Source organism: Prionailurus viverrinus, chromosome B2 (assembly GCF_022837055.1).
Source record: "Prionailurus viverrinus isolate Anna chromosome B2, UM_Priviv_1.0, whole genome shotgun sequence".
NCBI classification, from domain to species: domain Eukaryota; kingdom Metazoa; phylum Chordata; class Mammalia; order Carnivora; family Felidae; genus Prionailurus; species Prionailurus viverrinus.
Window position 1 is genome coordinate 78706386 of NC_062565.1, and position 25508 is coordinate 78731893.

Below are 25508 nucleotides of genomic sequence, written 5' to 3' on the forward strand. Positions count from 1 at the left end.
CATCCGACTTCAGCTCAGGTCATGATCTCACAGTCCGTGGGTTTGAGCCCCAGGTCTGGCTCTGTGCTGGCAGTTCAGAGCCTGGAGCCTGCTTAGGATTCTGTCTCCCTCTCTCTCTGCCCCTCTCCCACTCACACTTCATCTCTCTCTCTCTCTCAAAAATAAACATTAAAAAAAAAAAAGTTGAAGAAACTCCATTTCAAATTATGGTTTAACTAATGGACTAATTTTTACAAAAAGATCCTGGTACCATACCTGTAAGTAATTCCTTGTTATTTAAATCTGTTCAGTTCCCAAGTTCACATAATAAGAGTTACCTACCCGTACAGATTAACGAAAGATAAGCACAAGATCTGTTCTCTGGGAGTGGTTCTCATCTGTATTAGCAAAAAAGCTTAATTTTGGTGTCCCTAAGTTGATTCAGAACTAGCCATTATTATAAGAAAATTGAAATGTTTTCATCAGATTTATCTGATGTGAACATTAGGTAATCTCAGTTATGAGAACAGTTTCTGGAAGAATGACACTGTAAAAAACCTCAAGCTGGAGTTTAATCATTTATCCCCATTAGACCGCAGTGAATTTTAGAAGATTTGAGTTAGTTTTACAAAACTCTGTTTAGTACTTATGGACCATGAGGGAACTCAGATGATTTTTTAAGATAAAGATTTAATAAGTTGATGAATCACTTAGGCTTAATAAAATATAGATTCTGATACAGAATAGTTTAAATTCTAAACAAAGCATATAAGAATAGAGAACTAGAATTCATTAATTAAAAAGCTATTTTAATTAGAAATTACATCCTACATACAGGTGTTATTCCAAGAAGTTTCATTCCATTGGCTAGCACAGAACGCACAGCTCTGAAAAGATGAAGTCTGGCCTATAAAATAAAACAAAGGATGATTAATGTTCAACAACAGGCTAACAATACATGAGTAAAGAAGAGTATCTTTAAGAGTAATTTTAATTTTCTTCTAATTTAAAGTAGGAACAGTATCTCAGGGTGCCCTAAGATTTGCTGTCAGTAAGGAAAAACAAATTTAGCATCCTGTAATTTATAGTATGACTGGTACCCCAAGAGTTGGGGAGTGGGAGTGACACTATCATTATACAGCCCAGCTTCAGATATGGGGAACTCCTCACTCTTAGGAAAATGTGTTTCAAAGTCCAGTGTGTTGGAAAATCTGAAAACACTGATTGTTATAGCCCAATTCTAAGTACCACCTGAGTCTATAAGTATACTACTGCAGTTAAACGAGATGCTATTTTAGAAACATTTACAAGAAAGTAATAGTAACCTGAGGATGCTAAAGATAACACAGAAAACACTTAACGTACCCCAGCCACTTCAGGAGGACTGTCTTTTATATGCAGTGTCTTGTGTGCCATACCTGCAAGATGACTGAAACGGGAAGAGAGAAATGAAGACCAGAAGTCATTTCCTGTTGTAAAATGCAAGCTTGGTATTTTATTGCCTCAACTTAAAGAAACCAAAGCCTAGCTCCATTAAAAGATGTATCCAACATTGGAAAGCTGAGACTCGAATCACTGCATTTCTGTAATAAGAAAAGTAAAACACATTAAACTAAAGCTTTAGATTTTGGTCCTAATACCTTAAGTTCTTAAGGTGGTGATTTCAGTGTTTTATAAAGATAGGGGATTCCTTTCTAATAATTAGTTTTTTCTCATTTAGGCATCTTTAGGATGAAAGGTATAATGTGGCCTGGACTTCCCCCTCTGTATGGTGAGGAGGTGGGGTAGAGACTAGCTATCAAATACAAACACCGCACAAACATGGGCCACTCTCTAAAGCATCTTTTCTGTTCAGGTATAGCAGCAAATACAACAATGTGCCAGAAAATGATGCTTATGACATTGTTTCAATGATGAACTGACTTAAAAAAATATATATATTTATTTATTTTGGGGAGAGTGCAAGCAGGGGAGGGGCAGAGAGAGGGCGACAGAGGATCCAAAGTGGGCTCTATGCTGACAGCCTAACAGCAGAGAGCCCAATGTGGGTCTCGAACTCATGAAATGAACCACGAGATCAAGACCTGAGCTGAAGGTGGACGATCAATTGACTGAGCCACCCGGGTGCCCCTTAACTGACATTTAATAAGACTTTCTGGCTTCTTTATTTCTCTATGACTATGTAGAATTTAAAGGGGAAAATTTTTTTATTTAAATCTGGGGAAGGCAGGTAGAAAGGACAATCAAGAAAACCCCAATAAATCTGATTTCAGTAAATCTTGAGTAAAAGCAAGTATTTCCTTTCTTAAATAGATTTATAGAAAGATAACAGCTGTTGCTCTAGAAGATACTCAACTTCTATTCAGAATTCTGAAACAGCTACTATGAAATTTCTATTCAAGTGTTACTGATCTGCCTTCCAGTTCATTCTCTATTCTCTGGCTGGCTAATTTTTCTATGCTTAAAATCTTTTTATGGACTCCACTGCCCTGAAAATAAGCTGAAATGCCCTAATACATGCAAAAAAGGTGTGTACACACTCATTTCTCACCCCTCGCAGGACTATGCTTGTAGTTCCTTCAGTATCATCTTCTTGTTCAACTCTGGGCTTTTTCTTCCTTTTCTGCGACTTTGTTTCTCCTGATTAATATCAACTCCTCTCCTCCAAAAAGCCCTCTCTGATCCATCAAGGCTGGGCTGAGTGCCCTAACATGGTCTCTTATGTTCGCTCTATCTTAACACACACGTACTGTTATGTAACCACCCGTGACAAAGCTGTTAGTTCCTGTTAAAAAGACTCAATGACTGTACCTTATATCACTGAATGAATAAATGAATATTAATTGCTGATTTGCAAAAATGAAGCAAGAATTCCTATAACTTAAAGTACCTCATTTTTTAGGCCGTGGGTTTGTTTATAGGAAGACTTTAGAAGAAAGGTCCTTTTTCAGATCAGGTCCCAGAGGTCTTTAATACCTGAAAACAGCAAGGTTATAGGTACCTTAGAGTTAGAAGGTAACTGACAATGTGCCTGGGTTGAAGGTCCTGAGATGATCTATAAAGCACTTCGTCGAACCTAAAAGAAACATGACAGCAGCAGTTGGCAGAGGAAGACTGTGCACGTATTACACTAAGCTGTTAAGATCTTGGATGTAAGGCTGACTTGAAATCATTAAGAGTAGAAGGTATATATGAAAAAGGACCTTGGGTGCATTTGAAGGTAAAGGCGCAGTTTTCTTTCTTACGAATTCCTTGATGGCAGGTACTTTCTAAATCATCTTGATATCCCTTAGGCCTAGCCCAGAACAAGGACTCAAATCATGGCTGTTAAAGTGAATGTAAAAAGCCTCCAGCCATGTTTAGGAACATAATCTAGGAACTAACAAACAGAGTCTACCCTCAATGCCAAGGAAACCAGGTTGGCTTATTTTTCCTACCAGATTAGCCAAATGTGAGAAAACTGACTCCTGATCCCAGGAAAGAGTCATTGACCACCGTGTGGCAATTAGAGAAAACTGCCTTGTTAACTACCCACATCCCTTTCCAGAGACTAGTATCTCCTGACAAGTCTGGCTTTACCAACAAAGCTTGAAAGAGCTCAAAGGTATGGTCTCTTGCCCAGTGTAGGGGCATCAAGTAGATATTCATCTGAGACTGTGAATTAAAACCATGTAGCAAATGAAGGATTATGGTCTCATGGAAGCTGTACAAAGGCAGAGATTCCCCGTCACTTATTGAAGAGGGTGAGGAGAAGATGAGCTTTTCCAAAACTAAAAATTTATGCTTTACTAGGCTTTCTATTCTCATACCATGACCCAGAAGATGTTAGGCACCTGTGCCGATTCAGCAGTGATAATATTTTTAAGTCCCAAGGATTGACCTTGACTATGTCCTCTGTCTGCCCTCAAAGGGCAGATAAATTGCTTTTTGGTCATACCTCCAGGAAAAGCGCTTGCTGTCTGGTGGCAGGGGGACGGGGTAAGAGCTAGTTACTGGCTTATTCACTCCAGTGGTCAGCAAACCCCCAACAGTCATTTCACTAGGCAGATGAAGACTAGATAAATACTAGAAAACCCATACCTGAGAAGATGCTGAAGAATGGAAACAGACTGTGGTTCTTGTAAACAAGCAGTGTTGAAATCATTTAGATAACCACATCCAAAAGTCTCTTCCAAACTGTTATCAAAAGTTTAAAAACAACGGATTAAACAAGTCATCCAAGGACACCTAATTGAAGTTTATCATGATGCTTTAATCTTTCCTAAATCTGTTACTTCCCTCGGAAAAAGGGAGTATATTCTTTGGCAGGGTTATTCTGAGTACAGAATAAGGTAACATACAAAAGCACTTCTTTATAGGTGCTCAATAAATATTTTAACCCCCACCCCCCCCAAAAAAAACAAACCTAACAGGTGGTCCACTGTACTTCTAACTAGTTTTGAACAGATGTCTGAGAAGCCCAGCAAATATGACTTTGATCTTAGGAGCACATCAACCAAGCCTCACCCTGGGAAGGACAGAGCGGCTCATGCATCCCTGCAGAGTCCCCTCACCTGTGGAGGCGAGCATGCGTGTACTGCAGGAAGACGCCTGTGTCCCCACGACTCTGGAAAATACGATCCCAGCTGAACTGATAGTCAGACAAGAGCACACCTTTGAAGTCCTAAAATGACAAGAGTAAACCTTTAGTGCTGGGATTTGTTCTGGTACCAAACAAAAGGGTCTCACAGAATGCAGTCTTATCAGACCTGAATAATGAGTGCTGCAAGCCCGACCCTCTCTGCAGTCTCCTGTGGGTTCTCCACTTCTTTGGTAGCTGAAACAGACAAAGGCAGCTATCTTTAACCTACATGAAACCATTCAGAATCAGGGATTGAAGGAGATAAAATCTGCCAAAAACATACGCTGCCAGCAAGAACAAACAGGTTCAGAGTGGGCAGTTTACTTCCCTAATTTGGGCTAATTGACCTTGGATAAAGATGTTCCCCTGCCTACATTAAAGGGAAAGAAACATGAATTCGTTTTTCTCATGAATATCCCTTGTGAGACATTAGATAAAGCTAGTACTTACTTTTCCAAGGCTAAACAAAGCCACCAGGACTTGTGACTTGTTTCCTATTACATACATAGGAATTTCACATAAGCACTCCAACAGTGGAATGACAATGCTGAAGCTGTCCATGAAAGAGGCCTAGTGTTGTATCAGTGCAGATTACTGAACTGAATGACACCAAGCAGCAAGTCTAAAACCTCTGGCACCTCTAATTAGTGCAAGCTATTTTTGACAAGGTTAATGAAAATTAAGAGAGGGACAGTCATAACAAATCACACTGCACAGAAGTCCAAAGAACATAAAAGTGGCATGTAAGTTGTGACTGTAACAATAAAGTGAATTCACTCTTAATAGAAGCCATGTTCTGTAGCATCCTTGATCGAATCTCATTTAGAACATCTTCCAGAAAGGTAACCTCTCCTCTTCGAGTCTTCATTCCCTGCACCACTCCAAAGGGCACGTGCTGGCACCTGAAATGAAGGAGAAAAGAACTGATGATCAAAGTGTGTAACAATACCCTTTCAGAGAGTAGTCTGAACTTTAACTCTCACAGAGGGGCTTTTCAAAATTAACAAATTAAAATGTGATGTGATTTGTTATATGCCACAAAAGATGTTAAACACACAGCTTCATTGTACAGATAATCACTAGCATGTGATTAAATTACTAGTTGCCTTTGTGAAATAAAAGGAGGGATTACGAATTTTGGACATCAAGCCACTGAGAACAGATGTCTACTAAAGACACATATATTAAATGTTTGTAAGTTAGAAATAAGGACATTAAATTAATGTAAAAAACAAATCTGCTTTGCAAATATTTTTAACCCAAAGAAATGAAGTTTGAATAACAATTTTCAACAACCTGGTATATTTTGGGACTTGGCTGACCTAACAAACCTTTAATGATCCTAAGCAGGCAGTTAAGAACTGTGTTGACATTACCTTTCTGCCCAGTCATATCCCATGATCTGCAGCATTTGGAACACTTGCTGAAAATGCTTTTTTTGCCCTTTATCTGTCTTGGGGGAAAAAAAAGTATTTAAAACAACAGTGATAAGTTAACCTACAAAAACAGGTTGGACATAAATCAAAATATTTGAGTTTTGACAGACCAGAGTCATTGTCAATTGATGTATTTTAAATAAGCACACAGAGAGGATGCCAGTAGAAGAACGTCTAAGCTGAGTGTTCTACAAGATAGTAAGAGCTGTAGCACTCCACGAGTCAGGAGGAAATACGAACTTTAATCTCTTGAATATTCTATTTAAATTCCTTCTCTTTCAGCTATCATAACCTTTATCTCCAAGAAGGACAAAGCTAAGTTCTAATAAGGTATATAATTGCAACTTTTTTTTCTTAGGGGAAAGGGAGGTTGCACATGGAGAGGAAGGAAAGGGAAGAAAAGACCAGAATAACCCTCAGCAATAAGAGGAACAAACTATTGGATGCACACAACAGTTTGGGTGGATCTCAAGGGCATTCATTATTGCTGAGTGAAAAAAGCCAATCTCAAAAGGTTACCTACTGTGATTCCACTTATATAACCTTTTCAAAGTGACAAAACTGTAGTGATAGAGAACAGAGCAATGATTGCCAAGGGTTAGGGTTAGGGGGAAGGGAGGGTTATTAAGTGGTTCCCAAGATGGAGTTTGCTTCATGATGGAACAGTTCTTTATTCTGAATGTTGTGATGGTTATGTGATCTCTCCCCTCCCCCCAATATATTTAGGCCCACACGCAAGTACATGTTTTAACTAAGGTCTTTACCATGTCAGTTTCCTGGTATAGATAAAATACCATGGTTATATTAAGATATTTTCTTTGGGGAAGGCTGGGTGAAGGGTCCATGGAAACTGTACTATTTTAAAACTTGTCTTAAATTATTAAAATAGTTATTTTTATTTTATTTATTAAAAAAAATTTTTTTTTTGTAACGTTTTGATTATTTTTGAGACAGAGAGAGACAGAGCATGAACAGGGGAGGGGCAGGGAGAGAGGGAGACACAGAATCCGAAACAAGCTCCAGGCTCTGAGCTGTCAGCACAGAGCCCGACGCGGGGCTCGAACTCACGCACCATGAGATCATGACCTGAGCCGAAGTCGGACGCTTAACTGACCAAGCCACCCAGGCACCCCTAAAATAGTTATTTTTTAAAAAGTACATTATGGTAACCTGCACATACTCATTTCACATAACTATTTTCCTGAATTGGGTATTTTTTTTTTTTTTTTTACGATGATCTCGCAGTTCGTGAGTTGGAGCCCCACGTCGGGCTCTGTGCTGACAGCTCAGAGCCTGGAGCCTGCTTCAGATTCTGTGTCCCCCTCTCTCTCTGCCCCACCCCTGCTTGTGCTCTGTCTCTGTCTCTTAAAAATGAATAAAAATAAAAATTTTTTTTTAAATAAACCTAACATTGAATTTCTTCTATATTTTGACAAGATTATTTTTCCATAGTTTTTCAACATGGCAATTAACTTCTTTCTTTGCAGTTTTCATGAGGTAAAGATCATAATCTTTTGTTCTTTATTGTGATTACTTACCACATAAATCATTGTATCAAAATTATACTTGTCCATTCGATCGATAGCAGCTGCAAGATCTCTGAAAAATATGGCCATAAATTAAGAGTTACTAGGCAGATCTGGGTAAAAATTTGCTTTACGTATTTAATAGTAATGAGGTTTTTCTAATTAAGAACTCCTATTACTCCACAGTCTAGGGTATACTGCTTATGATTATATAATCCCAGTACCATACTTTCATATAAAGTAATAATAACAAAAATAGCTTTGGGAAAAGCAACAATAATAAAAGTACAGTGGAAAGATTAAAAAAAAAACAACAAAATAAGTAAATATAAGCTCTGGGAAAAGCAGTAGTACTAAAGCAGCTCCAGGCAAAGTGTCTGTAGGTAAATGTTTTATGATTTGTTCATCAAGCCTGTACTGGGAACAATCACCTGAGTGTCACTTTTCGGCAGTATACCTTCTTAAAGAACATATTTAAAACACAGGTGATGTGGTAACTTAACAGATATCTTTTAGCTACTCTCCTATTACAAGGACTTTCAAAAGTTTTGAATCAGTGATAAGCAATACCTTCTAAAACACTCTACAAGACCAGAAAGTCCTTTGACAAAAACTCAACTCTCCTTTCTCTAAGTATAAAACTCGGTTTGCATCTAGTATGAAATAATGAAAACCAAACCATTAACAGTGAAATTTCAAGTCAAAATTATGAAAATATTGAAATGGAAAATCAAAGCTATTTGTGGTTAACAATATAGGACACTGGGAAGATTTTAAAAGGTCCTAGATCTTTTGAAATGATGGAAAGCATCAAAACATCATTAGTGCCCATCTCCTAATCCTAATACAACATAGAGCATGCATTCACAATGGAGGCAAAAACTGGCTCCTGAGGGACAACAGAATCTTATTCTTTTTATGTATAAGCACATATATGCACACAACACATACAGATGCACAGAAGATCTGTGATATCAAACATTTCCTGAGGTGGGCAAGCAGGAAAAACAGGCTAAAAAGGCTCCTGAGAGGGATTATAATGGAAAAACAAAAACAAAAAAACAAAGGTTGTGAAACACGAGTATAGAAGATTATCCCCCAGATGAAGTCACAAATATATACCCCCACTATATTTTTGGTTTGACACAAGGACAAAACAAAGAGAAGCCTTTTGATCCAATGAAATAATAAAAGAGAAGAATATAAAGAAAAGCTCTAGGCTGAGTTTGTGAAACCTGAATTTGAAAGCAGGAAGAACGCCAGATCATTTAGTTCAGGCCTCTCATTTCAAAGTAGGGACCCAGCCCAAAGAAGGTGCCCAGCCTCACCCTGTGCTTTTGCCAGTATTCTCCCGCACTTCTGTCTGTTATAACTACTCTTCTAATTCACATCCACATGTATTGATGTATTCTATAAGAACCCACTGAAAGGGCAGAAACAAAGTTCGAGCAAGGTGAAACACTAAACATTTTGGCAAATGGCAAAAAACACAATTATTGTCTCAAAGAGAAACATATAGGTATTAAGGTAAATATACAGAAAAATCTAGACCTAATGAATGACAGCCCAAGAAAAATAACCAAATCAGGACCACTAAAATGACATGGAACCTCTATTCTGGGCGGACACTTTTTTAAAAAATGTTTTATCTATTTTTGAGAGAGAGACGGAGTGCAAATGAGGGAGGGGCAGAGAGAAAGGGAGTCATAGAATCTGAAGCAGGCTCCCGGCCCTGAACTGTCAGCACAGAGCCTGACTCGGGGCTCAAACCCACGAACCGTGAGATCATAACCTGAGCTGAAGTTGGACGCTTAACCGACTGAGCCACCCAGGCGCCCCTGCTCAAGGTTTCTTTATTTAATCTGTCCAGCAATTATTGGCGGACACAAAATATTTTTTCTATTATTGTTTTTAATCTAGAAAAAGAAATGTACCTCTTAGATACACAGGTTCTTCTCACCTCCTAACTATAATTACATGGAAATGATAAAGGGAAATGCCAAAAAGTAATAGAAAGTAAAGAGATCAATTTTCTAACGGAGAGTAAGAGAATCAGATGGTTGTTTAAAGCTGTTTGGAACAAATGATGGTAGTTAACAACAATAAATATCAATACTTTAATTATACTATAAAAGTGGGTTTATGATCCAATATAAAACTCTAGCCTGGAAGACACTAGAGCCTTTTGCCAAAAGTGTTTCAGTATGGCCATGTTTGCTTGTGTGCCTTTTTTATGGTCCTATCTTCTCCTTCCTATTGGCTTTGTCCCAGATATAAATGTGCTTGATAAGATGTAAGTTCCAGTTCTTACTGATTAACAGAGACTAGACTGTTCCTTTCCACAGGAGTCAGTCATGCAGACAGTTGGAAGGGGAAAAAGAAAAAAAAAGGCAATATGGCCTACTTCTCCCTTACCCTGTTTTACATGAGGACTGCTACTCATGTGCATGGTAGATGAATCTTTACAGAGGATGCCACTGAGCCAATATGACCACCTTCTAGTATATACTTCCTATCAATGTACAACAGGAAAATATTTATAGTTGAGGTACCTCAGTTTTCAGTTTGTAGAACAATGTATTTATTGGCTGTGGAAATCCTATGATGTTTACCTTACTGTAAATAATCTTTTTCAGTCACTTTTCTGATGATGTTATACCTTTCCAGGAACTATAACTGGCAATAGATAGACGCCCAATAAATACATCTTGAAGTGATGAGAACAAGTGATTTAGAAACTAGGATTGGGTAACAGCTTTGAGGATAAAATGACTGTTTTAGCACTGATCCTACAACAAAGCACATGAAGTCACATACATTCTGATGCTGACCCCCCCCGTTACATACAAACCTGGTTGCGTAGAGAGAAGTCCCATCGCTTCGCATTACAGTACAAATTGAGGAGGGGTCACCATTTCCAGAAAGATCCACTATAGCTGTTCCTTTTCTAGAAATGCAAACAGGTAACTCTTAAGAAATAGAGTAAGACCCTTTAAAAGTATAATATCTATAACATTATCTTTGGCAAACTGGAAGCTATTTTTTATTTCTTACGTAGCAATAAGCAGTATAACCAAATGAAGAAAAACAAGGAATGGGACCATGAATTTATTAAGAATGGGTATGCTATAATTAATATTTAGTTGTCCTATCTTTTTAAACTCTGTAGCTCTGGATAAGGTACTTAGAAAGTCTTTAGCATATCCAGTTGAAAAATGAGATTTCAGTTATTTAACTGTGAAACATCATATTCTTCTAATTCAAATTATAGCATTTAATATTGGGCTAATTTTTAACATGCCAGAAAATACCCTTGAATAATAAACCATGGAATTTTGTTACTGTCTTTCCTGCCTTGTCAAAAATTAGAATCTGCAGATGGAGATGCAAAAATCTGCCTTATGCACGTTACTGATGTTCTCCAGGTCTTCCTCATAAAGATGACAAGAGAAGCTCTTTGGTACTATGACAACTGGTGCTTCTAAGCAACTGGTTTGCTTCTGTATTACAGATGCCTGGGCTCCTATGACTGGTACTGTTTGTCTGGCTGACAGGAAGCTCAAAGCTAAATTAGAAATCTACCGTAAGTAAGGCAGTGTGTTAGATGATATACCATTATCATCCCTGATTCTGTATTATTTTTTTCTGCCCTCGCTTCCTGATTTCCTCATTTTACTCTTTCAAAAGCTTATATTATACCTATTTACATAATATGCCTTAAATCCATTTTGAACAGGATGTGGTTTTTTAAAAAGGCAGGGCTAAGTAAGATGTAAGTTTTATTTCCTTTTTCCAGTTACATCAACTTGTCTGACATTAGGCCAGTCATTTGTACTTTCCGTGCTTCAGTTTCTTCACACGTAAAAAGCAGATTAACAACTTTTCTTCCAACCTGACCAGGATTTTGTCTTGGCAGCAAGAAGACCGTATGTGGAAAAGTACTTTGAACAGCAAAAAGCACTACTAAAAAAATGCCAGGAAGGTTGCACACCACATTCTGTTGTTCTTACTGAGAGACTATATCATTTTTTCCCAAAGAAATAACTTTACTAAAGAACAGTAACCTGACCATACATTGTTTTCTGCAGGAGTCCTTTACTGTCCAGCAATTTTAAGACTTCTTGAGATTTTTCACGATAAAATGATTCTCCTGAATATTCATCAAAGTGTACTCCTAGACGCTAAAAGGATTCAGAAACAAAAGAAAGGAAGTTACTTAAATGTCCTATTATCTTATCCTATGACAAAACAGGATGCTCTACAGTCTGTCACCCAGATTGGGAAAGTAAGAATTAGATGAAGTCACTCCTCTGCTCTACCAAACTTTCTACCTCTTCCCACACCAGGCAAGTCCTCACAATAGTACTGTGCTGATATGGTAGTTACTGGGCCCACACGGCTATTCAAATTACATAAAATAAAAAACTTGACTTTCTCAGGAACACTCCTCATGCTTCAAGTGCTGGATAGCCACCGGTGGCTAATGGCTATGCTGCTGGGCAGCACATCATGGAACATCTCCATCACAGCAAGAAGCAAGGTTGGGCAGCTCTGGAGAATGTCCTACTTCATGCCCCATCCTACAACCTCTTCCACCTCCTCTCCTGCAGCTCTTCATCCTGCTTCCCTACTCCAGCCACATGGGTTTCTTTAATGAAACTCTCTTCATTCCACGTACTCGCAGACTCCGTCTCCCCTCCCCTGCTTCATTGTTCTCCACAGCATCATCACCACCTAACAGACTGTGTATGTCCTTGTTTAATCCCCGTTGTCTTTAATTTGCTCTCCGTCTCCATGCTGGCATGTGAAGTCCAGACAGAAATACTTCTATTTCCTTTACTCACTGTTGTATTTCTCCCACCCCCTAAAATGTTTATTAAATGAACAAATTTATATGCATCACACACAGGCCTACAGAAATGAAAGGGGAAAAAAACGATTAAGATAAAATGAAGGAATGAACAGAAGACAGAAAAGAGAAGCCAGACTGACACAGAGTACTAGAGTGCCACCTGATATTTGGTTTGTGAATTTCACAGGATTGTTTCAAAGCTCCAACTTTCAGCATAAATAATAATATGTGGGTCCTAATTTTCAATGGAATGACAAATCCAGTCTTAAAACATGAGCTGAGGAAGCTACTACATTCCTCAGTAGTCCCAGTCAAGAGCACCCCATCATAGGAGAGTAGGTGGGCACCTTGTAAATCCGCACGTATTCTTCTATGCTCAGGTCTCGAAATTTCTGCCACAGTTCAAGTGCTTGCATGTCACCCAGTTCTAATCGCTGAAAGAACTCATGTGCTGATTTTGCTACATTTTTATTATCTGCTGCTTCTTTATTAACTTGTACATAAACCTAAAAACATAACAGTATATTAAATGAAGTACATTAGTCACTGTTACCTTCAATGGAACAAAACACAATCCTGAGAACTTTCATTTAAATGTTAGCCAACTGCCCTCATGAGAGTGTAATCTTTTTTTTTCTTTTTTTTTTTTGCCATGGGCCCTTAGTGCACCCTATAAATCCCTTCTCAAAATGTTTCTAAATGCATAAAGTAAAACACATATGCTCATAAAGGAAATAATTACATTGAAAGTTATCCAATCATTTTTTAAGGTTGTGATGTAGTAATGGAAGAAAATACTAAATTTCTGATAGAGGTTAGGGAAAATAAAATGTGTAATTTTCCCCTCCCTTCCAAGTTCACAGACTCCTGGGTTAAGAGTGCCTGGGTTAGGGGGCGCCTGGGTGGCTCAGTTGGCTGAACGTCCAACTTTGGCTCAGGTCATGATCTAACAAGTTTGTGAGTTTGAGCCCCACTTCAGGCTCTGTGCTGATAGCTCGGGGCCTGGAGCCTTCTTCAGATTGTGTGTCTCCCTCTCTCCCTGCCCCTTCCCTGCTCATACTGACTCTCTCTCAAAAATAAACAAACATTAAAAAAATTAAAAAAAAAAAAAAAAAAGAGTGCCTGGGTTGGATTAAGCTAGCATTCCCTCTTTTTTTTAATAAAAGGGCAAATTATTATGGTCGTAACTTTTCTGAGAAAAGGTCAAAGGAGGTAGAATGGTTCAATCTGGCTAAGAAAAAACCAAAGGATGATTCAGCAGTTGTTTTAAGAAAGACTTTTAAAATAGTTCTCTAAACCTGCAAAAGACCCATAACATAGCTTATCTAGGAAGACCTCTGGACAGTTAGTTTACTTACACTTGAACCTGGGCTCCTGAGAACTGTGTGGACCACTCACTTCTGGAATGTTTTTGCACCACCTGTCTTGGCTGGTTTACTTCTGCCCCCACCCAATGACAGGAGTGGAATTGGATGGCTTATTGGATGGTCTCCCATTTCTATGATCCTGTGATCACAGTTTAATAATTTTCTGGTCTCCAAAATGCAAGGTTAATAAATGACAATAAAAATATCAACTCTGCACCTCAAGTAGTACTGAAGTTACCCATATAGAATATAAAGATTTTACTTCTAAGTTGTAACTCACTTCCAGGATGAAACATGGATGATACATTTACTCTCCTCGTATTTCTTTCAGAAACCTATTAAAGTAGCATAAAGTAGTAAAAATTGGCAAATTACCAAAGAAATAGGAGGCATCTGTTACAGTAATATCATCAAAATATCAGTGGCAGATAAAGTGGTTTTATTGCTGGAGTACACACTGGGACAACTGGAATGTGGCTTAGACCCACTAGATCTACCAACCAAAGGGACAGGGCATTAAACATCTATCAAGGTAAAAACGTCTCATCTTTCATAGATGGCTTCTGTTAACTACTGGAATGGCAGAATGTAATGAATAAATATTCCAAAGAGAGGTTAAAACTACCTAATTTCTTTTTCCTTTTTAACGCACATTGCACAGAAAAGAATATAGCAGGACTGAGGTGCTATCCTTAAAATGTCCGGTTTGCAAGCTTACCCCTTGGCTGGCATCTGGGAACTTGGCTGGCCATGTGGGTACTTCAGATTTGGGAAATGTTCCCACCAGCCTAACTGATAAGAGTAGCTCACTGTGCTTAAACTATGAAAACAATATGTTTTATGCTAACTACTTGCTTTCCTTCTGGGAGTTTGGCATTTTAGTACATGCTAAGCAGAGGGTGCCTACATGATCAAACTCCAATAGAAACTTTGGGCATGGATCATCTAATAAGCTTCCCTGGTAGACAACATTTCATGTATGTTGTCCCAGTTTGTTGCAGGAGGAACTAAGTGTATCCTGTGTGACTCCACCAGGAAAAGACTCTTGGAAGCTTAGCCCTGGTTTCTAACAGACTTCACTGCATATTCCTTTCCCTTTGATTTTGTTTTGCAACCTTTTGCTATAGTAAATCATAGCTGTTAGCACAATTATACATGGAGTCTTCTGAGTCCTTCTAATGTGTTATTAAACCTGGCGGTGGTCTTGGGGAGATTGAACACACATACCATAAAATATTAATTTCCATGTGCTCCTATGAAATAAGTCCAGAATAAGTCAGAAACAGAGAAAGAAAATTTTGGTAAGGTGTAGGAAAACAGAGAGAGTCACGGTGAGATAGTAAACTGCAGACTTTTTGACGTTTTTTTAAGTGTTTATTTATTTTGAGAGAGAGAGAGAAAAACAAGAGTGTGAGCTGGGGAAGAGCAGAGAGAGAGGGGGACAGAATCCAAAGCAGGCTCCAGGTTCTGAGTTGTCAGCACAGAACCTGACATGGGCCTCAAACCCATGAACTGTGAGATAATGACCTGAGCCAAAGTTGGATGATGCTTAACCAACTGAGCCAGCCAGGTGCCCCAAACTTCTTGACTTTTGAATGACATATCCATGGACAATTAAAGTGTTGTCCAGCCTATAGTAACTGAGGCATACATATTTCTATGATTGTGATTGAAAATATCTCTCTCATACACACACTACATGCACATTCACATGTAATTTATAATCAAACATATACAAAATATTCTTATTTTCAAAAAAAAATTTTTTTTAAATCTAGGACTCTGAACTCAAATAGACAACATTTAAAAAATCTAATATGCATGTGAACTACTGGTAAGAATATTTTTATAAAAAACTTTACCAGAATCTTTTCCCTTTCTTAAAATTTAAAATAGAAATAATTAAAGCAAAATAAACAAAACCAAACCCTAACACTTGAAGAATCTTGGCATTTCAGCAATTTGTAATTATAAACCAAACATTACTGAAAATCAACTGACACTATCAAACAGAACCATAGAAGAGCCTTAATTAGCACTTAATCTGCCTGTAAATGAACAAGAAAAAACTGTAATTATTAACATTCATCACCGTTTTAGAAAAGAAATGCATTTTCCTTCACAAAATAACCTTAATACTATGTACTTCTGAAATTACAGACAATTTTTAATTTAGTCACCACAAACTTTTTATGTTTAGAAAGTATGCATTTTGAAGACAGCCTCCTTTTGAGGTTAGATGTAGACACAAAAGGAATAAAAAGGAAGTTTTAAACTTGGATTTGATAATAAGAATGTGGCTTAGGATGTTCTTGAGAATGGAAATAATTTTTCTTTTAGTTACCAAAATACGAAAGTGAGGTATATTTCCATGAGGAAATAAACTAAACATTTAAGACTTCCTTAAAGGAATATTAACCTTTTCACTATTTCTAGATGCTAATATTCCCAAAGAAGCATAGGATATTTTATTTCTAATTTAACTGATTCAGATAATTACAGTCAGCTCAAGATGATCTGTCCCAATATAAAGAAATAAGTACGAGAAATAAAGTATATAATGCTCTCTTACTCTCTTAAATTTGATTCTAGAATACCACTGGCAACATAGACACAGTTTAATTCTTTGCTTACAGGGCTCTAACCCCAACCCTGGTTATTTCTGTCTTAAAACAGAGAGTAACTACTAAGAACGGTCAGCATAACTTAGACACTAAAGACCCTTTTAACTACACAATTTGTCTTCTATCTTAAAATGCATTTTGTTCTATTTTTTTTAGAAAAAACATGTAATGAATTCATGATTACAACTTAAACAAAGAAGGTAATTTTTAATGTTGTTTCATGTCTTGATCAGAAATTCCTTACAGAACTGCTGGTTGAGATAGATTTCTTTTGTTTTCTTTTGTTTTTTAAGGTTTATTTATTTTTGAGAAGACAGAGCATGAGCAGGCGATGGGCAGAAAGAGAAGGCGACACAGAATCTGAAGCAGGTTCCAGACTTTGAGCGGTCAGCACAGAGCCCAACGCGGGGCTCAAACCCACAAACCATGAGATCATGACCTGAGCCAAAGTCGGATGCTTACCTACTGAGCCACCCAGGTGCCCTGAGATAGATTTCTAATGTTAAATGTAATATTAAAGAAACTCAAACAATACAATTATAATTTAAAAGATCAATATATAAGTTAATAATAAAATAAAAACTTAGTAATTATCAAGTTTCTCATTAGTATATCATTAGCAGCATATAAATAGCATTTTTTCATCCATTCATCTTCTTTCAGTATTTAGAATCGCCTATTTTTGGTCTTTGTTAATAATAATGTCCATGATATACCTTTATTCAAGGATGATAAAGATTCACTTCTTATATATGACACATGGTGATATACATTTCTCATGCTGAAAAAGTTTTTTGCTCATTTTGATGGGGTGGGAGGGATAATCACTGAGCTATTAATATGTACTCTGGTCTTGCTTAGTATTCCCATCCTTGTTCTAAGAACACTCAGAGGAAAATGAGGCACTGTAGTAACCCCCAGAAGAGTAGGCATTGGGAAGAAAGGCTAGTGGCTTTGGGGAAGATGGTCAAGAGTATGGTAAAACAGAAAAGCTGCCAGGAGAGAAGAAAGGACAATTGTCTAGATTGAGGAGGGAATGGGGATGGAGAAACATTCCCAGGAATAGCAAAAGCTGGGCAGCCTCTGGGGTGGCAACAGGCCCTCTGAGGGAAATGATTTGTGGTGTCCCCACACAGGGAGGCTGATATCTAGACCTATGGAACTGGGCCACAGCTAGGATCTCCTATGTTTGTCATACAAGCAGAGCTGTGTGCCCCCAGGGCATTTATGTAGGCTGGGATACTGGGCACATCAGTCAAGACCAATGTGGATTAAAGCTAAGAAGAGGCCTCCATGCCCATCCTGAGATGTACATAAGAATGTGGAGGACTTTGTGATTTGGAAGATGAGAAATCCTTAACAATGACTAGAGATGACTCTTACCACTCTCAAAAATATGACTGGGTTCAGATTTAATTAGGCTTACAATTTAAGAGTTATTTCTTCCATGTAAGTATTATAATGAGTAAAATTCACATTAACCATAATAGCCACTTTCTCTGAAAATAGTAATGTGATCTAACCAATAAAGAACTCTTGAATTCAAGTCTTTATAAACATTTCTAAGTGCACAAATATGTCATTATGTCTAGAATTGATTTAACTTGAATTACTTTTTTAAGTTGAAGAAATCTTTTTTGGAGACTCTAAAGCCAAAACAAACAAACAAGAAAAAAACCCAACAATCAAAAAAAGCCCCATGGTCTCTTGAGGAATAGATACTTCTTCCACATTAAAAAAAAAAATGAGAGCAAGTAAATAGTATCATTCGTTAATTTGGTGCTTTGCTCTTGCCCTATATTCTACTTTTTTTTGTTATTAATATAGGGAAACTCAGGGTCAAACCTCTAATATACTATTTCCTACTAATACATTATCCTCTAACTTTCCAGGTCTTTTTTTATTAAATGCCCATCACTGTAATTACCTAAAAGCATTTTAGAAAGGGTAAGGGAAAAATAATGAATACTTTTGGGGCAATTATGAACTTAATATGTTAATGTATCACGTTCCCTTTATAAATGCCACTGTTAGGGTATAGGGCTAATTGATACATTATTGTCATAGTATTTATCTCTTAGGAGAGGCTGCTCATATTTCAGAGGCATTTCTATGGTAATCAAAATTCATATTAGGGGCACCTGGGTGGCTCAGTCGGTTAGGCGGCCAACTTAGGCTCAGGTCATGATCTTGCAGTTCGTGGGTTTGGGCTCCGTGTCAGGCTCTGTGCCAACAGCTTGGAGCCTGGAGCCTGCTTCAGATTCTGTGTCTCCCTCTCTCTCTCTGCCCTTCCCCTGCTCATGCTCTGTCTGTCTCTCTCTCAACATTAAATAAGCATTAAAAAAATTTAAAAATTGATATTAATAAGCAATATGCAATGAGTCAAGTTCTAAAACTTGTAGCCCAAAAAAAAAAAAAAAAAAAAAAAAATGCTGGCTATACATTCCTAAAACAGTGTTAGATGTTCTCAAGGTCCATTCAAGTAGTTTAAACTAGGAGAAATCCTGAAATTACTTTTAAAAACTATCACTAAAATAGGTAAAAGTAGGGGCGCCTGGGTGGCTGAGTTGGTTAAGCACCTGACTTAGGTGCTTGATTTCAGCTTAGGTCACGATCTCACAGTTGGTGGGTTCAGGCTCCGCATCAGGCTCTGCGCTGCAGCGTGGGGGCTGCTTGGGATTCTTTCTCTCTCTCTCTCTCTCTCTCTTGCTCTTTCTGCCCCTCCCCTGCTTGTGCTCTCTCTAAATAAATAAACATTAAAAAACAGATTATAACAGGTAAAAGTAAATGAGACACCCATATACTCATGATTTAGATTTAACACTTTTTACCATAATGAATTACTTTTTGATAGAAGCAGAAAGGCTTTTTTATACATGTCACAAAACTTAATTTAAATGTTTTCTTTGAACCAATAATGTGAATTCTAAATAGCAAATATATTAGTTATTTAACTCATTAGCTAATTTAGGGGGAGGTATGAACTATTACAAAACCAGTTCCCCGTTTCATGACAAATCAGAACAACTAATAAATGGTTTTAAATGATGATCAACAAAAGTCCCATGTCCACACACAACAGCCAGACATCATGGGAAAAGAAGGACTACAGGTACACAGAAAAACAAGTAACGAAGCAAAGCACAAAAATGGGAACGCAAGAGAGAACTGATTGTAAATGATAAATATTTTCATCACAGAAAAGAAATGCTAAAACTATCCTATAATTTCTATACACAAAAACTGAGAAACTGAAACTGGGGGATACTGATCATGATGCCATTAAGCAGGAGGCAGGCCACAAACTGCCACTGGATGGCTGAAGCCAAATTCAAAACAGATATGCTGGAAGGTTGAAACTGAGAAAACTAAACTACTAATTGTGTTCCTGGTACAGCAATTTGAGGATGAAAGAAAGGAAAATGGTATGTAAGTAATTACAACCGATGGAAGTGAATGGCCAGAAGGGCATTCTGTCATGCCAGTGGAGCACAGGGCAGTGCATGAGCACCTGGGAGTCAGACTGCCTGTGCTGGAGCCCTGCATCTGGCCCTTGGGTTTTGCATCAGTAACTGCATGATGAAGTCAATTTTGAGAAATGGTACGAGTGTATCCTATAATAGCTCTTCCTTGGAACTATATAATAGGTCTGATATTCTCCAACTTAAATGGAAGAAAGGGACCAAAAAAAACCCCTACAAGATCAAATTCATACAAAATGTAACTGCAGGCATGGTGCTTGGGGCTGGCGATAAAAGATCGAGAAGACATGGTCCTTCTGAAAGTGGTTACAACTATAATCTGACAAGGAAAAAAACCAGGGGGTCCAGCCAAAGTCCAGGTTTTCTTTTAGGAACAGTATAAAATCATTTATTAATATTTGCCTAAAGCTCAAAAAAAAAAAGGAAAAAATTCCTCACTTATGCTCAAAGTTTTTGTTGAAAATAATCTGCAATGATGGCTATAATTTTAAAATGAAATTGGGCTAGCAAAAATTAGCCCAAAGATAAAATAACCTGGAGGCTGCCACTTTAGGCTCTGCATTTTTTTTCTGTCCTGCAAAGGAAGAAAGAGCCAGTTAGTACCCTAATGGATTTCTTTTATTACAAACAGCAACATGGGTGTATTTGACTTGCTCTTTTGTCTATAAATGCTGCTTCCCTACGAAGCTTTTAGGCAAAAGAACACTTAATGAAAGCAACACCACTGTTCCTTGAGTTTTTAGTTATTCACAGAAGTACCTCCTGCCCTTGTTCCTTCTTTATGTGCATCCATCAATCAACAACCTCTAATATAGGTGTATAATATCCAACTTTTTATGAGTCTCAAAAGCCTGGAAATTTGTGATAAACTGCATAGAAAGAAACATACATTTAAGTTTCTATCAGGTTTGAGAACAGACTTTACTAAAAATATTTAAAATACTATGAATGACAAAGACTGAACTATTTTCAGGGTTAAATAAAACGTTTGAGGTGGGGTGGGAGAAAGGTGAGAATAGTAACTCTCATATGAAGTTGTACTCTACATCCTTAAAAATGTTCTCTCAATGACAGACACAAGGTCTTCAAGCAAGTATTTTTATTTTCTGTGCAGTGGGTTGTCTCTGTGGGCCTGGATCTGATGAAAGGTTCACTAAGCCTGTGGTAAAAAAATACTTGCCATTACTCAAAGTTTTAAAAAATAATACAATAAAAATTCTAGGCACTAAGGTGGCATGCTTTATTTACAGACGACCATAAAGAATCATTAATTTTTAAACTCTTGCCTATCAATAAAACTCAATGGAAAACAGAAAAAAATCTTTTGTTTAATATTATAAATAAAAATCTAGGCATTTAAAGTGCAGTGCATGCAGGGACTCAGGAGAAAATTACAAACCATTAAAACTCTTCAAGAATTACAATGTAATTTTTGTTAAATTTAACTACAAAACTGCAGGAGAAAAATTATTTAACAGAAAGGAAAATTATGAAGCATTCTCAGTGGCTTTTGCTAGGGAAGTAAAGCATTATTTTGGTAAGTGCTCTTTCTTATGCACAGGTATAATAACATCTTTAGTCTGATCCCCAGTACGTCACCAACACGGCTGCTGTCATTGGTGTTTATTCTTGTGAGGCCCAGAAACAGAAAAGAGAACAATTAGGACAATGAAAAGGAAACACATCTCCTGGAGATTAATTGGGCAGGAAGAGCTTTATTAATGAACTCTAAGAAAAACTGAGGACAGTGAATCAAAGTACCCAAGGGACTATATGAAGCAGAATAGGAAGGAGTTCACGCTGGGCAAAAGCCAGGAAAAGGAGCTAAAAGACAGAAATTTAAAAAAAGCACACACAAATTCAGAGAAACACAGGTATCTTCCCCCACACTAGAATAAGATTAAAAAAGTATATACTCATGTTTTTCGATTCTAAATGAATTATAGTTATTGCCATGAAGAAAGCTGCAGTTATAAAGCAACTGACAAAAAATTAAGAAATTTGCGTTGAATCTGTTATCCCATGTGTTTATTCTAAGATGACTCTATACCTAGAAAAATACTGTCCCAAATCAACTAAAACCTAAATAAACACTTGGACAAGAAAATGAAACGAACTCCCTAGTAAAATAAAAGCCACATTGCTATAATTCCTTATTTTTATGAACATTTTTAAAAACCTCTGGGATTAAAAATTAATCCAAGCTGCAAAGTACTCTGAAAAAAATAAACTGAAGCATTTGCTACTATTGTTTCTTGACAACTTACTTCAAAGAGGTGCTGTAAAGGATTGGACTGAAGTTTTTCTTCATAGCCAAACAGTTGGAAGCCAGTTCCCAGAAGACCTAGCACAGTAATACATAAATGAAAAAATTATAAAATGGAACAGTAGAGAACAGTCATGGCAGGGAACAGGTATAGCTATATCAAAATATCAAGCCCTTGTAATTATGTGTCCTGAGAGCACTACAAACACATGTTATCATCTTCTGCTACCCCATAAACTCAACATACTGAATCACAAATTCAATATGTTGAATAGATCACTGAAATTAACTTCAAAGACACCAATGGACTATGAACTCATCAAAAGCAGGGTCTAGGACTAACTTGTCTTTGTATTAACAGTGCCCACCACCAACGTAGCAGACATTAATAAAACAAGCATTTATTGACTAGCTACCCTGAGGAAGGACATCATGATGCTACATGCTGGATGCTTAAATTCTGCGAAAACAAACTTATGGGAGGTGATTTCAAAACTTTCTTTTTAAACTTGTAGTTGTTAAAATAAAACAAAGGTAGAAGTTGGCTTGGTGTTATAATATTAACCCTTAAAAAAATAACTGGAGGAAAACAATAAAAGACAAAACTCAAAACATACCTGGTTATCTCTCCCATTCAAGGTGACCAAGCAACAAATATCTTTTATCTGGCCATATATTTGTCTTTTATTTGTCAATGATTTTTTTTTTTTTTTTTGTCTTTGATGATAAGTTCTGCATTCAGGGATAGTATTAGTTTGAGCCTTATTTTTTTTTTTTAAATAATAATTGAGGTAATAGACTGTAAGTACTTATATTCTTAAGAAAGATGATCACAATTTCAGTTTAAAAGGATATATGCAAGGGCGCCTGGGTGGCTCAGTAGGTTAAGCATCTGACTTAGGCTCACGTCATGATCTCACGATCTCATGGTCCGTGAGTATGAGCCCTGTGTTGGGCTCTGTGCTGACAGCTCGGAGCCTGAAGCCTGCTTCACATTCTGTGTCTTCCTCTCTCTCTCTGCCCCTCTCCCACTCTCTCAAAAATAAATGAACATTAAAAAAATATAAAGTTCCTCCATGTCTTTAAAAAAAAAAAGAAGGATATATGCAGACTGGGACCAAAAGCAATAAAAGGTGGTTGAATTATTTTAAAAACCAATCTGTTTCTATAACTCTTATCAATTACTAAGCTTCCGATCTAAAGGAGCTATTGCCAGTGGGCCTTGCTGACATACATTTTTCTATGGAGGCTCACCAGAAAGTGGGATGCTACTGAACTCAAAGATGTAAAATATTTTGGAGTTTTAGACAAGAACTAGAAGGATGACTTAAAAATGTACCAGCCCTATTCACTTTTAACAAAAAGCAAATGTCAGTGTCTTAGGAGCAGGGTGTGGAAAGATGCCCCAGACTGTTCTAAAAAATGGAAACAGGAAAAGTAAAGGCCAATGCCCATTTAATATTCAACCTAATACATTTTCAAAAACTAATTTTGTGGTTAGAAACTATTTGCCAACTTTTAATAGGAGATAGCTGAAACACCCAAAATTAAAACTCTTCAACCATTATGGTTATAATGGAAATGGTGACAGATCATTAACCATCGTAGTCCTTTAGAGAAACATTGCTATAATAAAATCCTGTAGCTAAAACTGAATACCATAATCACCTATTTGCTAATGCCTGTGAAATGCATAAATCGGTTAAACTAATGTAAAGTGGATATCACCTATTAAATCTGATTGTTGAGCCTAGGGCCCAAATCTCTGACTACCAGCTATTGTGAAATGCAGGTGGATTTTTAAAATGCAGGGCATGTTTTCAGATTCCTCCACAGTGAATAGTAATGGTACTATTAATTGGTTCAAGTTCTACTGTTTTTAGAGACTAAATGAGATTTTTATTGAAATGAAAGAGAAGGTCATGATAAATCTGTCTTTTAGAAACTTTGATTTCATTTCACTAGCTATGACAGAACAGAATAGTATCAGTAAACTTTAGAACTGGTGGTGCACACTACACTTTATGGAAGCTTTAAAATATTATCTAGCGTTTCTTTTGGATTGGTACTGTAAAATACTTCCACAAATTCATTCATCAGTCTTAGTGCTTCTTATGTTTCAAGTCCTATGGACACAAAGATAATTAAGACACAATACATGCCTTCAAGGAACATGTCATCTAGCAGGGGAGAGAAGCACACAAGTAAGAAAAGAGTAAGGCAAGCCTATTTGAGGAGAGCTGGATACTAGGAACTTGGTGATGCTAGATGTAGGCAAGGGCCTGTATCAGAGAATGCCTTAAGAGGTGATACTAAGGCCGGATTTTATATTATATTATATTATATTATATTATATTATATTATATTATATTATATTTTATTTCATTCTATTCTATTCTATTCTATTCTATTCTATTCTATTGTTGAAAAAATTTATATTTAGATTTAGCCAGCTGGACTCAGTTTAGATGATCCCAATTTTGTTGGCAACATCCAAAGCATCATAGTCAGGAGCCAGTCGAACATATGCTTTCTTTTCTCCATCGGGCCTGATCAGAGTGTTGACCTTGGCCACATCAATGTCATAGAGCTTCTTCACGGCCTGTTTGATCTGGTGCTTGTTGGCCTTGACGTCCACAATGAACACAAGAGTGTTGTTGTCTTCTATTTTCTTCATGGCTGACTCAGTAGTCAGGGGGAACTTGATGATGGCATAGTGGCCAAGTTTGTTTCTCCTGGGGGCGCTCTTTCAAGGATATTTGGGCTGTCCTTGGAGACGCAGTGTCTTGGGCCGTCGGAATGTAGGTGACGTGCGGATCTTCTTTTTTTTTTTTTTTTTTTTAAATTTTTTTTTTTCAACGTTTATTTATTTTTGGGACAGAGAGAGACAGAGCATGAACGGGGGAGGGGCAGAGAGAGAGGGAGACACAGAATCGGAAACAGGCTCCAGGCTCCGAGCCATCAGCCCAGAGCCCGACGCGGGGCTCGAACTCCCGGACCGCGAGATCGTGACCTGGCTGAAGTCGGACGCTTAACCGACTGCGCCACCCAGGCGCCCCCGGATCTTCTTTTTTTAATGACTGTGGACACCTTTCAGCACTGCTTTCTTGGCCTTCAAAGCCTTTGCTTTGGCTTCAGCTTTGGGAGGGGCAGGGGCTTCCTTCTTTGCCTTCGGGGCCATCTTCATGAAATTAGGCCGGATTTTAAAACACATAACAGTTGCCAGAGATTTTTAAATTTTTTTTTTAATGTTTTATTTTTATTTTTGAGAGACAGAGACATGGCACAACTGGGGAAGGGGCAGAGAGAGAGGGAGACACAGAATCTGAAGCAGGTTCCAGGCTCTGAGCTGTCA

General features: G+C 37.5%; 1 protein-coding gene and 1 pseudogene across 4 annotated transcripts in view; both read right to left on the reverse strand.

The window, feature by feature from the left end:
* Positions 1 to 649: 649 nt before the first annotated feature.
* Positions 650 to 25508, reverse strand: part of RARS2 (arginyl-tRNA synthetase 2, mitochondrial) — a 69078-nt gene continuing 44219 nt past the window's right edge. For 2 of the 4 annotated variants that reach the window (XM_047860400.1, XM_047860401.1), the window contains 13 exons: positions 22155 to 22231; positions 12762 to 12920; positions 11637 to 11743; positions 10414 to 10509; positions 7575 to 7635; positions 5977 to 6053; positions 5378 to 5502; positions 4728 to 4795; positions 4533 to 4642; positions 4060 to 4155; positions 2981 to 3055; positions 1345 to 1408; positions 650 to 886 (listed from right to left, as the gene is read on the reverse strand). In XM_047860400.1, coding sequence (XP_047716356.1) covers positions 800 to 886; positions 1345 to 1408; positions 2981 to 3055; positions 4060 to 4155; positions 4533 to 4642; positions 4728 to 4795; positions 5378 to 5502; positions 5977 to 6053; positions 7575 to 7635; positions 10414 to 10509; positions 11637 to 11743; positions 12762 to 12920; positions 22155 to 22231 — 1202 coding nt within the window. In that variant the 3' untranslated portion in view covers positions 650 to 799. Of the gene's footprint in view, positions 887 to 1344; positions 1409 to 2980; positions 3056 to 4059; positions 4156 to 4532; positions 4643 to 4727; positions 4796 to 5377; positions 5503 to 5976; positions 6054 to 7574; positions 7636 to 10413; positions 10510 to 11636; positions 11744 to 12761; positions 12921 to 18984; positions 19015 to 22154; positions 22232 to 25508 lie in introns of those variants that run through there. The other 2 variants (XM_047860402.1, XR_007152455.1) reach the window with 2 other exon arrangements.
* LOC125166532 (60S ribosomal protein L23a-like) lies at positions 24575 to 25430 on the reverse strand (annotated as a pseudogene).